We start from the raw sequence: 15,992 nt of genomic DNA, 5'->3' as shown, positions 1-15,992 counted from the left end.
CCACTGAATGACTTTTCGTAAGGTGCAAACGACATATGCTTTCCAAGCTGTGTGTGCGGGTCTTTGTTGTAGGTTGGTTGATGGGAGAACAGGACTTGCGTGTGTATTTTGTCTACAGCTTCTTGACCCACCTTTTATCTGGCGAGGATCTGATGCTGTAATTCTGAATGGTAATATTAGAAAGAGCAAATTATCCGGTTGGTCATTAAACTTTTGCAATCATCGAATTTTGATCACTCAATTATTAAAAGTCTGGTTTTGGTCACTAAACTGTATAAAAGTATGACGTGAGGTCATTCTGTTACATTTAGCCGTTAAGTAGACAAATGCTGTCTGTCCGCACGATTTTCAATATAAATGTTAGGGTCAATTTAAGAAGTTCAACATGCATCTTTTGGATGGCAGAGAGAGTCAACAACCCGTTCCCAAAAACTCCCAACCTCCCTGCTCCAAATTACATTGCTTCAATCGAAGGAATCTGCCCATGGCTCAAAGACTCAGCAAGTGGGTGGCAGAGATTCAAGAGAAGAAGAAGGAAAAAATGAAAAGGCCAAAGAAGACGAGAAGGCTTTCATATCATATGCAACAGGTGGTGGTGCTGAAATTTGGAGAGGAGAGGAGAAGGAGGTAACTAGAATGAAAGGCAGGCTCGAGGGAGGAGATCCCAACCTCCTTGCCCCAAATTAAACTGCCTCAATCGAAGGAATCTCCCCATGGCTCAAAGACTCAGCAAGTGGGTGGCAGAGATTCAAGAGAAGGAGAAGGAAAAAATAAAAAGGCCAAAGAAGACAAGAAGGCTTTCATATCATATGCAACGGGTGGTGGTGCTGAAATTTGGAGAGTAGAGGAGAGGGAGGTAACCAAATGAAAGGCAGACTCGAGGGAGGAGATGGCTATGGATGGTCGAAGCTAAGCACAGGTCCTTCGGTTGCTTTGATAAGATATTCCCGATCTGCTATTGAAGCTGTACAAAGTAGTATCAAAAGATAAAAAGAATAATTTCAGAAACCTCAAGAGGTGTACAGGGTTGTTTGTTTGCATTAAAATGAAATCATCGGCAGCAGCGTAATTGCAAAGAGGGGCAACAACCCATTTCCAAGAACTCCCAACCTCCATGCCCCAAATTACACTGGCTTTAATCTAAGGATCTTCCAGAAAACCCTCTATGGGGAAATGGAACTTGCTGGCACGGCTCTTGGTGGTATTGAGCTTGGTCCTACTTCCTCTAATCCAAGCTGGGTTTCTTCCATTTTCTTCTCCCTTGTAGTTTCTTTGGCACCCTGCCTTCTTTAGGTTTATACAATAAGAAGAAGATGATGCATATTGAACTTCCTAAATTAACCCTTTCTTTTGTCTTGGAAATTGCACGGATAGACAGATCAGATAAAATTAACGACTAAATCTAACAGAATGGCCATGAATCTTAACTTTATACAGTTTAGTAGCCAAAACCAAACTTTTAATAGTTGAATGACCAAAACTCAACGATTGCAAAAGTTTAGTGGCCAACCAAATAATTTGCTCTATTAGAAATGCTAAGTATTGTTGGCAAGTTCTTTTCATGTTGGGACCAGCAGGCAGGCGCATTGCATATATATGCTACCCCTTACCAGTGTGTTAAGGGCAGGAATCTCGATACGTGTAACATGATGAAGTTGCACGATTTAAGCCCTGATGGTTCAGTTTTTTAAAAGGTTTTTCGGGAATGTTCTGGCAGAGAGTTGAAATAACCTCTTTGCAATTGTTTCAAACCTTAACCATGACCTTATTGCTTCCCATAATCAAAGAGTGGTACAATACAGCGGTACTATTCATTCAGGAACCTGACTTGAAATGAATTGAAAGAAATGATTGAACCTACTTTAGCATACACTAGATATATGGTTCAGAAAACCTATTTAATCCTGCAAACAATGCTGGAAATGACACAGGATGCTCTAAACCAAAAGGTCCACGTAAAATAGTCACTGAAGAATCTCTCAGAGGCTTACATATGCAAAGCCTTGGGAAAAGAATTTAGCTATTATCCGAGAAGCCGGGTCCAGCTGCCCTTGAGAAAGTAGCAAGCTCTCCCAATCTATTATTCTTCCTCATCTCTTAGTAAATTGATCCGCAGTCTATCGGCACAAGAAAGTTTCTTCAGATACATCACGCCAAACAGTGAAGCAGCTTCAGACAGCAATCGGTTCTCTAATTGGTCTTGTTGCATGAGCATTTACCTGGACCAAAAGAAAAGAGATGCTGCAGATTGGACATGGAAAGGACTGCATATTCTGCAAATTTAACCTTGGAACATAATATCTATCCACCAATTTTTTCAATAGGATGAAAATCTATGTCACTGACGAGCTGTTAATGTGAGCAGCCTTCAAGAAAATGGATGAGCTTGAAAAAAGCAATTAAATGTCAACTAAGTGAGTAAATTCTGAGACAAGTTGAATTGTCAATAATTCCTAAATCAGGACAAGCTGTTAAGTATATGCTTCATCAACTTTAGATTACGGAACTTGATTCTGCTTCCAATTGTTGCCGTTCTTGGGGTTTCCTTTGTGAGTTGTGACACTTCGTGGTGTTCAACTCTGTTTATCTTTAAGCATATCAAGGGTCAGAAGCTAACCTTAGCAGATTTAAAAAGTTCATCAAGTACTTCAGACAATGTTGGATGCGCATGAACAGCGAACTTTATGTCCTGCCAACACCAAGAAGTAAAAAATCGATTTTATTCAAAATTGAACATTTGATTCTAATTCAGCTAAAAACACCGAATAAGACACCATGGGCAAAGTACAGCAATTGTTTGTGATTTGCAAGGGGAAACTTGTGCAAAACTTCACAAAAATGAGTTCTCAGAGGAAGGGAACAAAACCATTGGAGCAAGGGTACTGTTAAAGTGGTTCACACTGTTATGGAAGACAGTGATCCATCAAGCTAGATCACGGAGAATTACTGACCTGAACACGTGTGCCCAGTGCAATGGCGTTTGAAGCTTCGTGAATGAGATCTGCAGCATGCATCCCAAAAATATGCACTCCGAGAATCTCACCATTGTCAGGTCTGAATATCATCTGGAAGACAATATAAATTTAAGGCTATAGATCAATCTAACTATACATCCATTTGAAAATTCATGCTTTGAAAACTCTAGTTGTGTATCACTTTGTCCACTAATATAACTGAAAGAATAAGAACGCAACCATGACAATAGATGCTTAAAAGTTAAATTGAGCTTAAATTTGTCACGGATCCATAATTATTTCCACCTCGAGTAATAATAAAAGGTTGCCTAGTTTGGTTTCTGCACTCACAAAATTTGAGTTAAAGGATTATGAATGGATAGGATCAAGATGTTGGATCTTTTCATTAGTATATTTAGCAATACAATTACTCAAGAATCACATGCACAATAAAGTAAGCCAATCTTATAGAACTCTAGCTTTAGAACTGCCAGAGTAGAGTCTATTGCAAGGCTGCAATTGGTTCAAAACTGTGCGTGGATGTAAACATCAGTGCTCCTCTAGTCACAAATATCATGCCCTGAAAATCTTTACATGAAAAATAATTAGGAAGAGTATAACCTTAGCGAGTCCCTCCCCTTCGTTTTCAGCAAGGGCCTTGGTATTGGCCTTAAAACTGGTCTTTGCAACACTTATTTCAAACCCTTCTTTTTGAGCTTTCTCTCTTGCTTGTGGCTGCAAAAGGTGCAAGTGAAAAATGAGAGATCAAAATGTTCATGGAGAAGACATCACTTTACAAGGTTCTTGGTTAGATAGAAAACGACCAGCATACTAGTAAAGCACTCCACAAAGAGTGTTAAATAACGTACTTACAGAATTCAAATGACGACTAAGATATTCCTAAAAGTTAATGAACAAAATGGTACATGCAGACAAGTGCAAGATCAACAACAGTTCAAGCACTAAGATAAAAGAGAGAGAGCGCAGACTATTTTGGCAAATAAATTCATCAACACGTTTTCAATACAAAAACTTATACATGCATAAAGCATAAAATCTTATGCATCTTCACAAGTCTCTTGCCCTCTTTTCTCTATCATTCAAGCAGCAAAACTAACTACAGAGCCAAATCTTCTTCAGAACAATTAGCTGTATGTAATGACTAGATCCCCTGCTCTCTGTGTGACTATTAAGAAATCAAAAGAATGACTACATAAAACTCCAATCATCACGAGAAATAGTGGGATTTTATGAAGAAACCATTAGGAACAGTCTGCTGCTTTTTTCTTTCTTTCTTTTTTTTCCCTCATAATAAAGGATCTTCATACTTCATTGTCAGATAATGGCATAGGTGTAACTTTTCTTCTTTGCCAGCTATCTTCTTTTGTTTCAATCTTTTTTCTTTGGGTCTTAGAGGTAGATGTGCATAGAAGCAATGCGTACTGCATTTTGTGCAAATACAAGATTTATTGCTTCTTTTGGTAAATTTCACAGAATTATATACACCAAACTTTGGTTCATATTACTACTAGCATCAAGGTAGAGAAGGCAAAAGCTTCACTGTAGTAATTGCCAAGCTTTCAATGAATTGGATAGAGGACACAGACAAGTGACTAAAAACCAGCATTATGGCAGAATAAATTCCAGGAAAAAATCAACTTTCTACCTCGGTCAATCCAACCATACTAATTTCAGGATGGGTGAAGCAAGCAGCTGGAATGCTCAAATGGTTGAGCGCATGATCCGTTCCAGTGACCTGTTCAACAACTACAAGAAGAAAGACTCTGCAAGTTATCAAAAGGGTGAACAAGGAGAATAGTGTCCAATATTTACAAAGTCACTGTACCTACCAGAAATTCCTTGTGCACTTGCTGCATGAGCTAGCATCATTTTACCATTTGCATCACCAATGCAATAGACATGAGGAACCTGCAAATGAATATAATATGTCTGTAGTGGTTGAGAGTAGCCACAGATAAAGAAAAAAATGTATTTGCAACAAACCAGATTTCCATCCTTATCTTTGACTTGCATACGCTCATCAACAGGGACAAAACCTCTTTGTGTCTCTACATTAATCTGGAAGAAAACAGGTATCATTTTGAAATTATTTCTGCAAAATGTGCAGGCTTTTGAAAGCTTATATCATGAAGACATACATTCTCCAACCCTAGACCGTTAGTGAATGGGCCTCTTCCTGTTGCAATTAGTGCTGCATCGACCTATCATAAGAATTTTAAGTGTCAGATTGTAAAGAATGGCAAGGGAAGATGAGAAGAATATACCTGTGTAAATTGCAGTCTTTATGGGGATTCAAGGAAATCTATAGTTCCTACTGTGATTATTGACTCAACAGGGGAAAACTTAGAGAGTGAAAGAAATCGAAACTCAAGTTCTGCTCGTCTCTGTATTTCTTGTAGCCAATATAAGAAGTATTGGCTACTGTTTTTTCAACTTTTGAATCATCAGTGTTAAGCAGAAGAAGAGACAGGAAAGACTGCCATTGTGGATCAAAAGAAAGAGCTGCCAATAGATTTCACCACATGCAAATTACCTCCAGAGTGTCTTTTGGTTCTTTGGTCTTGGCATCGGTAAGCTCAATTATGACAGGTTTCCCATCCTTTGCTGGAGTTATCTACTGAAAGAATCAGAAGTTACGACTTTCTACTAAATACTCAATACTTCTACATACTTTCTCCATACAATAATTTGACAAGAACAAAGAAATCACCTTGGTTGCAAAAACTCCTGTGTGGTAGTCGATTTTCCGGGGGTTTATCAGCACCCTTTGAGCTAGTTTGCTAATCTCAGGATCAAATCCAGGCATAAGCTGATCCAGAGCTTCAACAAAAGTTACCTAGAGTCTTAACATAAACTAATCAGTTCACATCTGAAAGGAAATTAGTTCTAGCATGCGTATCAACACTAGAAAAGGGAACTACAATGACTAAAGAGAGGGGTACTTCCTTTAGAGAAAACCTTTCTTCTCCATGAAAAGTAAAGGGTAAAAATAGAAAAAGATTTTTTAGACCTGAAGACCTATCCAAACAAAGAAGAGACAGAGACAAGTAGTGGTTTACCTCAATAAGATCAGGCAATTAATTGGCAAATAAAGCAGGTGAACAAACAAAGGCACTTTTTTCTTTCTCCTTCAGAAAGGAGGAAGTACTTACAAACAAGAGAAATAGTCAATTCACTATCTCAGAATTCAAAAAATTAAAAAAAGAATCACAATAAAATTTTATACAAGTTCTGAGCTTTTAAAGTTTTCAGGAGATTGAAATTCACAAAAGATCTCGTCATGTAGTCTGTTAAAACAAGAGATACATGGAAATGCAACAAGCAATGAGCTTTAGAAAGATGCAACGGCAAAACAGTCCTTTTGCTTCAATATATTTGCTTCTAAAACTTCTTCCATTCTTAAAGTGTCTTTAAGTAAATTTTAGGTATTCGCACTGATTGAAGAAGTGCCCAGAAATAGGCGAAGGGGAATTTGACCAAGTTCTTAGTTAGAAAATAACAGCAAAGCCAGAAACCAGCAGTTAGTGATATCAACTACGAACAACTTAAAATTTGTAAGTTCCCAGAGCCAGATATTAAGGTCACACTTTCCTGTAACAAGTAATGCAGAGGTGCAAGATTATGATGCAAAAGCATCTTTATCACTGCCTTTGCTTGAAACAGAAACTACATTTTCAAAAAGTAATAACTGAATAGACTGCTTGTTGTGCAGATGAATTGATGAAATAGAAAAACAAGAGCTGAAAAATAATAAATAGCTAGAAACTACCTCACTACCAAGAGCTGTATAAACATCACTGAATTCAAGCCCAATATAGCCACTTCCAACTATAGCAACCCAATCAGGTACGAACTCTAATTTCAGTGCATGATCACTAGTAATTACCGTCTTCCCTGTTGGATCATAAATCAGCATGAAGATTTTTGTAAGCATCACCTTATAAAAATTACCAGCATTAAAACTTTTGTACACAAAATTCACTACGTATCGCAAGGTGAAATGTATTCAAGCTCTCGGATTCATATACAAACCCAAGTTTATGACAACCACACCCTTCCCCCACCCCCCCCCAAAAAAAAACTCCCCACCCAAAAGAAATCAAGCTTTCCACTTTCATGTTGGTCTAGATCAGTTGTATGCTACCTCGTCCAAAGCTCATCAACTGGTGCATCAAGCCATGAACGGGCTGCTGCTAAGTCTCTTACTTAATACATGCGTGCATGGAAGTAAAAGAGTGATGGCTTAGACACCACAACCCCCCCCCCCCCCCCCACCAAAGAAAAAATTCTCTCACTTTCACGCTCTCATCGAGTCATGACTGCATCTTCTCTTTCATACCAAATTTCTTGGGATAAAAAAATTTACTAGAGAATGTTATGCATAGACGCAGGACAGACAGGTACAGAAGTTTACCATCAACTTCGATGCCTTTAGGGACAAATGGAACAGATCCAGTTGCTATAATAATGTCCCTCGCAGTAACAACATTGTCAGAGAAGCCAACTTTTCCATATTTGACCTTATGAGGACCCTGAATAGTTATAGGAAGCATTTAACTGTTCAATTTTTTGGTTTTCTGTGTGTTTAAGGTATCTGGTTCTTGTGCAAAAATCTTTGTCCAGATTGCTTCCACATGATAGCATCTATTACTTACCAGAATTCTGCCCATACCCGTCAAAATGTCAACACCCAATGCCTTCAGAGAATTAGTCAAATTACTTCGAATTTTTGATGCAAGATTGTTAGCATGGTCTGCCACTGCCTGCCTATCATACCCAGCAGCAGAAACCTGCATTGCATCACAGAAAACAGAGTGAATAAATGGCAAATCATAAGCCGGGGAAGTTACAATTTGCAACCAACATAAGTTCAAAATATGACTGGAGCATCTCATGACTAGCTCTCATGTTACAAAGATCAGTGCCACAAATTTTGTCTTTGCTTCCAGTATATTTTACCTGTGAAAGTAAATCCTTGTGCATGATAAGCTAAAGAATTTTGAAATTTGTGGGATACCATGAAGCACACTCCAAGAATGCTGTGCAATGGTAACAAAACAGAAAAGACAAAGGAAAAAATGGTGGCAATAAATGAAGTATGCAGGAATAACATCACAAGTATGTACAGCAGCACTATATCCATGCCCCAGAAATCTATGTAGTTCACATAAATTAAGCTCCAACTGGAATCCAAGACTACAGCTAACCACCAAGTCTGATTTTATCAAGTGATTACCTGCAAACCCAGAGCCTTTAGGTGATGTTGATCTTGGAGTTCTCGCATCCTGCCACTAACTGCAAGAAGAGCTTTTGAAGGAACACAGCCTCTGTTTACACATGTTCCACCCATCATGTCTCCTTCAATGATGGCAGTTTTTAGACCCTGCAAGGGTAAATTCTTATTACTCACGTGGAATTCCAGATTCATTGGAAAGTTGCTTTCCGACATCTATGCACAATGTGCATATGTATTATAGAGGTTTATCAGTAATAAATTTATTGATCTCTCCCTAAAATCAAGATATCTCAGTTTTCCCTTGGGATTTACAACCATGTTTTCCCAGTTATCCTAGTACCTGCAAAATGACAAAGTCTACTGCCAGAAGATCAATCAGCAGTCCACATTTTATTTTCTAATAGCTGTACTATTTACCCCTGTCAGTTTCATTTCCAAAAAGGAGTTTTACAGGATCAACGGGCCAAAATTACTTAACTGTGACAAAAAAAAAAAGAGTACAAAACAATCAAAGTACAACGTTGCTTCATCGCGATCACAAGTCGATTACCCACCAAACCTTGATTATTTATCCAAATCAACGGAAAGTAACCAATGCAATCTTGATTTTGAGCTCCAAGACTCCAAATGATCAAGTAATATAGTACAGCATAAACTGAAAAGCATGAAACTTTTGCACTAAAAGCCAAAGCCAACAGATGAGATCACTTATTTATGGCTTGGTTCCTAAGCTTAAATGACACCAGAAATACAGCAATAATAAAAAATTGAACTTTAATATGCTCAAACTTCAAAGCTTGCGACGTCTGTGCGATCATTCAGTTGAAAGTTTAGCTCAAAACACTATACAACGGAAAAGGAATAAGCAAAAGCACAAAAACACATAAAATCCGACATTTTAAAACCAAAAAAAAAAAATTCATGGAATTAATGTTTGGAACCTTTTCCACGGCATGCAATGCAGCTCCATGACCACCGACGCCAGCGCCAATAATGATGAGATCGTAATCAAAGGATTTGGGAGGGCTTCCATTATCATCCGAAGATGCAGAAACCTTCGCTGGACTCGCCTGCGCTTTTCTCGGAAAAATTAGCCTCTTTGCTCGAATAAACTGGCCGCGCTTCAGCTGCGAGGGAACTGAAAACCCAGAGATTTCCCGTCGTAGACCGCAGAAACGTAGGTTCGGTGAAGTCAGCGAAGAACACGAGTCGAGTGCTAAGGAATTGGGAGAGTGAGGCATGCAAAGAGAAAGCGAGGGCTGCATTTGGGAATTTGTAGCAAAATTCTGTGGGGTGAAAGCGTGAACCGAGGCGAGTTGAATCAGTGTGTGTCTGTGTGTTTTTATGGTGGTGTGAAATGGAATTGGAAGGCTGGGGGAGTGGCATCCGTATTACTAATTTATCAACATATCTAGTCTATGCGGGAATGGGGAGCTTTTCAATCGAGTTCTGATTGCTGACGTGGCGGGCTTCCATTGGCCGATTGATGGTCGTCCGCTTCGTGTGAATTCGCTCGCGTGAATTGGTTGTGCAGCCGATTGTTTTTTCTCTTTGTTTGCTTGGACGTCTGGCCTGGAAGTCTGCAGCTAAATTCTGGTCCCACGTGGCTTTGGTTGGCTTTGCTTTGTTTCTTTTGTTTTTTTTTTTTTCTCAGACCTTTAGCAATCCTTTTGCCTTTTGTTTACCCGTGCCAATTTCCAATTGATGGCCGTCCATTCCCACGCGTGAATTCTTTTGTTTTTTGTTTGCTCAAACGTTTAGCAATTCTTTTGGATTTTGTTTCTTTTTTTTTCTCAGACGTTTAGCAATACGTTTTTTCCAATTGATTGTTCGTTAGCTGATCAATAATTTCATTTTTTATTACCTAACACATAACATTTAACTTTCAACTTCTTACAATTATTAACATTTTTGTAGTTTCCAAATAAATCATAATTAATTATCAAATTCTTGTAATTGACACATATTAATTATTAACACATATTTTTTTTTCTAATATAAGAGGGGAAGGCATTCACCTATTATTATCAAATTCTCATTACAGCTTTATTTGGTATTGATTCTACATAAACAATCAGCAATGTAGTGTGCTTCCGCTGGTGTCATTTATCGTTTATTCACGCCACACACCGCGTTTAATTATCGATTCTCCACTATTAATTGTTATAACTATTTATTTATCTATTTTTATTTGAATTCCATTTTTTTACCCAATCAATCACATTTTTATTACTAATTTTTTTATTCATTGTTAATAGCTAATTAATGATGTCATTTTTACTTGTTATTTTTTTTTTACCTAACAAATCACATTTAGTTCATGACTTTTTCGAAACTATTAAAAAAAACATTTTTTTTGCCTCTTCACAAAATCGCATTTAGTTACCTTTGTTTTTCCAGATTTTATTAAGAAAATGTTCACCTTTATCTTGGGTTGCCCAACAAATCAAGTTTAATTATCGACTTTTTAAAATTGTTCTTTTTAAATTAGCCCCTAATTTTGCAGTTTTATTGCCAGACAAATTCCTTTTAATTACCGAATTTTATAGTTATTGAAATTTTTTACCTAACAAGCCGCATTTAATTACCAGCTCTGGGTAGTTATTAGCCAAAATTTAGCCTCTTTTTTGGGGTTGCGGATCAAATCATATTTGGCTGCCCTTTTTGCCTGACGATTCGCAATTAATTACCTTGTTATTAATTGTTATTAGTTACTTAATCTGTCTACGTTGCTCTGTCTTGAGAAGACCGCTTCTCATTACTCTTGTCTTCTTTGCTTTTGGCGGGCTTAATAGTTAATTGTTTCATAATTAACTAATCTTATAAACTAACACCCTTAATTACCAGGTCTTTGCAACGGACAAATTTTGCTTGTTTAGTTTGGCTGCATCGTTTCTCGATTTCTTCATCCACCGCTCACATTTCCTGTCATCAGCCTCCAACCTCCTTTTGTTGACAGCTGATTTTACCTGAGTTGAATAATACCTGACTCATTTTTATTATATTACACATCCTTTCTGCTTCCATTTACGCTTCCTCATAAGAGCCTTTGTAGTCTTTTTTGTCCTTTTTCTGGGGTCATGTCTGTAAATCTGCAATCTGCCGTCGCCTCTTCTCGTTGTCGCCCATCAACTCTTTTGCTCCCGTCGATTGACGTTGTTTTCTGCTTTGCATTTGTACAATGGTTATAGAGTTTCTCCGCTTTTCTTTGCATTTGTACAATGGTCCCAGCAGATTTTCTGCTGCTCAACATCATGAACAGTGGTAATTGTGCATCTACTCCTTTCTCTACCCTTTTCTATTGCTCTTGTTTCTTTGCTAGAGAGAAAGAGCTACCTCATAAACATTGTTCTTCGTTTTCTTTAGCTATTTTGAACCTTCCTTTTCCTGATTTAATGCCTTGGTTCCGATTTGCACTGGTAATGTAATGATTCCGATTTTACAATGGTTCCGATTTCCTCTCAAATCCACCGTTTCTCCATTTTTGTTCTGTATACATTTTTTTCCCCTTGATTAAATTTTCTCTCATTCTCTGATAAGTTTCATATTTTTTGTCACAGGTTGAGAGGTCAGACTATTAACTAAACCATGAAGAAATGTGGAGATTGTTCTCTAAAGGTGAACACTTTCTCTGTGATTTTTTTTTTGCTTTTTTTGTACATTTTATCTGGATTTTTTCCCTTATATCTCCCTAATAATCTTTTCTGGCCAAGGTATCTGTTGGATAAATAAGAAAGGAAAAAAGGATGCAATCTTTCTCTGTTCGATGGCCGTTTTCTTTCCCGAAATTTGTTATCAACAGATGTGATTTTCTTCGATCTTCAAAAAATCACGTCTAATTTTTTTTTCTTTTGTGATGTTGCGATGTTGCAGGTATGAAATTTAGAGATTTTCTCCATCGTCGTCATGCTATTTTGTAAGTTTTTTCCCCCTTTTGAAGTCCCTTTTCCGTGCCTCTTAATCTTTATTTCCTTTCTCTATTTATTGGTTTTATTCCCCAAAAATTTTTGCCTAGTTAATATCTAAATTTCGCCTATATTGTTCCTTATTTCTTTATCCATGCTTTATCCCAAGACAGGTACAGCCAAGAGAAGATCATCACCGAGAAACATTCTGTGCAATTTTGCTTCCTTGGGATTTGTCATTCTTCATCTCAGGTTTTCTCTATTTTATTTTTTCATTTTTTTAACTTTTGTACTCTTTTTTAAGTAGTTTCTATGTTACTTATTTCTTTCTTTTGGGTCTCTAGAGCCCCCTATACAAACTTGTATGATATTTATTATAGAAAAAAAATTACTTGGTAGAGAAACTGAAATAAAAGGTTGTCGAGAAACTCTGAAAAATGGAGTTTTCATGGCTCATCTTATGGCTTTTTTTTTTTTTTGTTTGTTATGTGCAGGGGTGCGTTCAATTATTGACTCACAATAGACGATCCATATGGTAACCAACCCAAAGTCTCCATTTGTGGAGATCAAATTTCATGTCAATAACTGTTGAAAACTTTAGTTATTTTTTCGTGTCTTTATTTTTGATAAAACTATTTTTCTTTTTTTTTCCTTGTGAAGTTTTGGTTCTCATTTTCCGGAGAGTTTATATGGATTCTTTAAAACAAAAGAAAAAAAATACTTTTTGTGTTTTCTTAGTTGCTGATAAAAGCACTGAAACCTATCAAGGAGCCATTAGTTGAGATACTCGTTTTAAGTACATGTTTCCTATATATTTGTATATGCATGAATCTTGCCTACCCTTCGTCTTTTAAATGAGTACCTTTTATTTTAGGTTTACAAGAATACCATTTTTTGGTTAAATTTTTGTTTATTTTGTTCCTAGAAGATTGGTTTGAGTTCATCTACTGGGGATAACATTTTGGGAATATAAAGTGAATATAGAGTAAATATGGCAGATTGAGTATTAGCCTGTTAATGCAGAGAAATTTCTTATTATCTACTACCATTTAAGTGGTTTACTACATGTTTCTTGCTTTTGTGTTGAGCATGGTCACTATTAGCTGGTTTATTCTTAATTTCAGCCTTTCAGTCCTTCACTATTTGCACACCATTAATTCACTGTATTGGAATCATAAATACTACTTTGTTTACTATAGAAGGTTTTTTTTTGGTCTCTTATTTTATTTAATTATCTTTTATTACAGCAAGAAACATGAAGAATTATTCAAAGTTTACTGAGAAAAAAAATGTTTAAGTGGTCAATTTTTTTTAGGCTTTACTCGTCATATATGTACTGATTTGCTCTATGATTTTCTGCTCAGATTTTTGTCAAGAAAGGGAAGAAAGAAAAAATGGTGGTCAATTCTTACTTTTAATCATTATGGGGTTGTACAACTATGCGAAACTTAAATACTTACTGAATTTGTTGTTGACCATTATGCTGTTATTGTAAGAAAACTTTTAAGAATTATTGTCATTCAAGAGGTTTACTCTATATTTCTTTTTTATTTAGACTGTCTGTATTGTTTGGGTAAGATAGCATATAAGTTTTTATTTTAGGATATTTTGTTGCCAAGTTTGGATGCGTTTGACATACACATTGTCATGCCTTAGGTAGTGGACATTTGTGATGTGCATCGAATAACCATTGCCAAGATTGCTTATTTTGTAAATTATAACGATTTGTTTGCATATTTAAATTTGTGAAATTTATTTTTACGGGTTTTATTCCTCATCTCACCATTAAATGGTTAAATGGAAACTTTTTGAGTGAAAATAGGAAAATGGAACAATTTGGTTTGAAAGCAAGATTAAGGATTCTTTGATTTTTCTTTGTATTAGCTTCTCACAATTGCAACAAATTTCTAATGGCCTTGCTTTGATTATGTTCAGGTTCCCATTTTAAATAGCAAGCGAAATGGGACAAAAAAAAAGAAGGCCATGAAAAGAAGCAAGGAGGGAAAATATGGATCTTCATCAAAACATGTATGCTTTTGTTCACTTTTTTTGTGAAATTTAAGCTGGTTCTGTAAGTATTTTTTTGTTTAATTTTTCCCCTGATTAGAAGGAGAAGATGAGAAGAGGAAAAAGCAGATGAAGAGAAAAGTATGGATCTTCAGCCCAATCAGGTTATAAGTTTCTTTAATTTAAGCAGTTTTTGTAAGGTTTTATTTTAGTTCAAAATACATTTTTAAATGAGTTTTTGAAATGAAAATGAGGTGAGGCTGATGAAGGGAAAGAACAGATCTTTGGTTTGATTGAATGCTTTAAGTTTTTTCTGTTACTTTTTCTTTGTAACTTGAGCAGTCTTCTGAGTTTCTTTCTTGTTTGCCTTTTTTTTTATTTCTGACTTTCTATTATTGAATGTGAAGCAAAAAAGAAAAAAGAAAAAATAAAATTTCATAGTCCTAAGCGATTTTTGTTTTTAAAAAAAAATTTGTGTGAGTTGCATCTATAGTTGTAGAATTAGTTATTAGAATGATTGAAAAATTGGATTTTGATCGACTCATTGTAGATGGTAAGAACTTGAAAGTAATTGATCAAATAATGCTTAGGATCACATCAGATTGTTTTTGCTTTGAGTTTTCATTTTTTGTTGGTTTATTCATTGTGCAATTATTTATTATGCTTTCAATAAGATTTGATTTTGATAAGATTGTGTGAGGATTCTAATAGCTTTCAAATGATAAGGTAGATAGTAGAATCATTTATACTTTTTGGTTTGGGGTTTCATTTCAATTTGTGGGAATTAGGTACCAGAAGAGCTATATTTTGTGTTATCAATGTTAATTATCATTGAAATTGCTAAAATTAGCATTTGTGGTGTACATTTAAAGCTTAAAGTAATGCAATTCAAAGCTTAAAGTAATAAATAGTGCTATAGTGCCACAAAAATTCAAGGCATTAGTTAGACGATTTTAGAATCAAAACAAGGAGGAATAACGAACATCATAGGTTAAGCTTACTATTGCTTTAGGTAGAATAATTTCAAATGTATTGCACTTTGAATGTGTCTGAAGATCTACGTTGTATTTGATTGAACTGTTCCACTGATGATGCATTATCCTGTTGGGTTTAATTATTCTCGCTGGTTTTGGTTAAGATTGTCTTTGTTGCTTTCTCGATTCCTGAGATATGATCCTTTTTCTTTTGTTTAGAAACATTAAAATTACCTCTTGTGCACTTGAAGTGTGAAGATGCTCATGGATTATTTGCATTAATATCATCAAGAAATTTTGTCAGATCTCGTTGCATTTGGTTTCTCCTGAGGTACTATCTTGTCCTTTTACTTATTTCTTTGCTTATACTTTCGGACTATTATTATAGATTGGTATAAATTGCTTTGTTTTTTTTCCAAAATTTGATGTTTCTGATCGGAGTTAAGTGTTCCATAGAAATTCAAATCCTCTGATATTTTCTTTAGGATTTTTTTGTTCAAATGTTTAGTAATCTGGTTTATGACATTGCTTCTTGTCTATAGCTTTTAACTTGGAGTTTCGTCTATAGAGTGAATTTCTAAACCCATCGTTCACTGGTCGATAGGTATTTGCCTTCATGGGAATGAGAGGAGAATCAGAATGAAGCTGGAGCTCTCTGATGCTATTAGTCATTGAAAGTCTAGAGTCATTTTCTTGTGGCCAATTAGAAATACTTTTTTCTTTTCTTTGTCAATTTTTTCAATTGGCACTAGTATACGTTTAGTCTTACTAAGTAGATTTTCTCTTTATACTGCATGTATATGCATTTTATTATTCGTTTGAATATATTGTAAAAGAAACTTATTGCTGTTAAATATCCTTTTCTAGAAACTGACAACTTGATTTGTGGTTTTTA

At 35.9% G+C, this 15,992-nt stretch overlaps 1 protein-coding gene and 1 long non-coding RNA gene across 2 annotated transcripts; one reads left to right on the top strand and one right to left on the bottom strand.

Moving 5' to 3' along the window:
- Positions 1-1,741: 1,741 nt before the first annotated feature.
- LOC113765081 (dihydrolipoyl dehydrogenase 2, chloroplastic-like) lies at positions 1,742-9,586 on the bottom strand. Its single transcript, XM_027309132.1, has 15 exons — positions 9,153-9,586; positions 8,212-8,358; positions 7,631-7,765; positions 7,390-7,507; positions 6,745-6,869; positions 5,686-5,811; positions 5,509-5,589; positions 5,114-5,176; positions 4,959-5,033; positions 4,805-4,883; positions 4,621-4,721; positions 3,576-3,689; positions 2,952-3,065; positions 2,618-2,689; positions 1,742-2,219 (listed from the first exon to the last, which is right to left on the bottom strand). The coding sequence occupies exons 1-15, from the start codon at positions 9,474-9,476 to the stop codon at positions 2,172-2,174; spliced, it is 1,722 nt and encodes a 573-aa protein (XP_027164933.1). The 5' UTR covers positions 9,477-9,586; the 3' UTR covers positions 1,742-2,171.
- A 2,186-nt stretch (positions 9,587-11,772) lies between these two features.
- LOC113764700 lies at positions 11,773-12,368 on the top strand. Its single transcript, XR_003467678.1, has 3 exons — positions 11,773-11,829; positions 12,085-12,127; positions 12,290-12,368. It is a non-coding gene; the product is annotated as an uncharacterized LOC113764700 (long non-coding RNA).
- The last annotated feature ends 3,624 nt before the right edge of the window (positions 12,369-15,992 follow it).

The sequence above is a fragment of the Coffea eugenioides genome, chromosome 3 (assembly GCF_003713205.1).
Source record: "Coffea eugenioides isolate CCC68of chromosome 3, Ceug_1.0, whole genome shotgun sequence".
Lineage (NCBI taxonomy): Eukaryota > Viridiplantae > Streptophyta > Magnoliopsida > Gentianales > Rubiaceae > Coffea > Coffea eugenioides.
Note: the sequence above shows the minus strand (reverse complement) of the source record. Positions and strands in the feature narration are given on the sequence as shown.

What these genes read in the sequence shown, in the direction of transcription:
- LOC113765081 (XM_027309132.1), bottom strand. Translation starts at nt 9,476, where the DNA reads ATGCAGCCCTCGCTTTCTCTTTGCATGCCTCACTCTCCCAATTCCTTA. An exon ending in TAAAGGCTCTGGGTTTGCAG is followed by an intron (nt 7,766 to 8,211) that starts GTAATCACTTGA and finishes GATGCAATGCAG; the next exon opens with GTTTCTGCTGCTGGGTATGA. An exon ending in AACCAAAAGACACTCTGGAG is followed by an intron (nt 5,177 to 5,508) that starts GTAATTTGCATG and finishes TTCTTATGATAG; the next exon opens with GTCGATGCAGCACTAATTGC.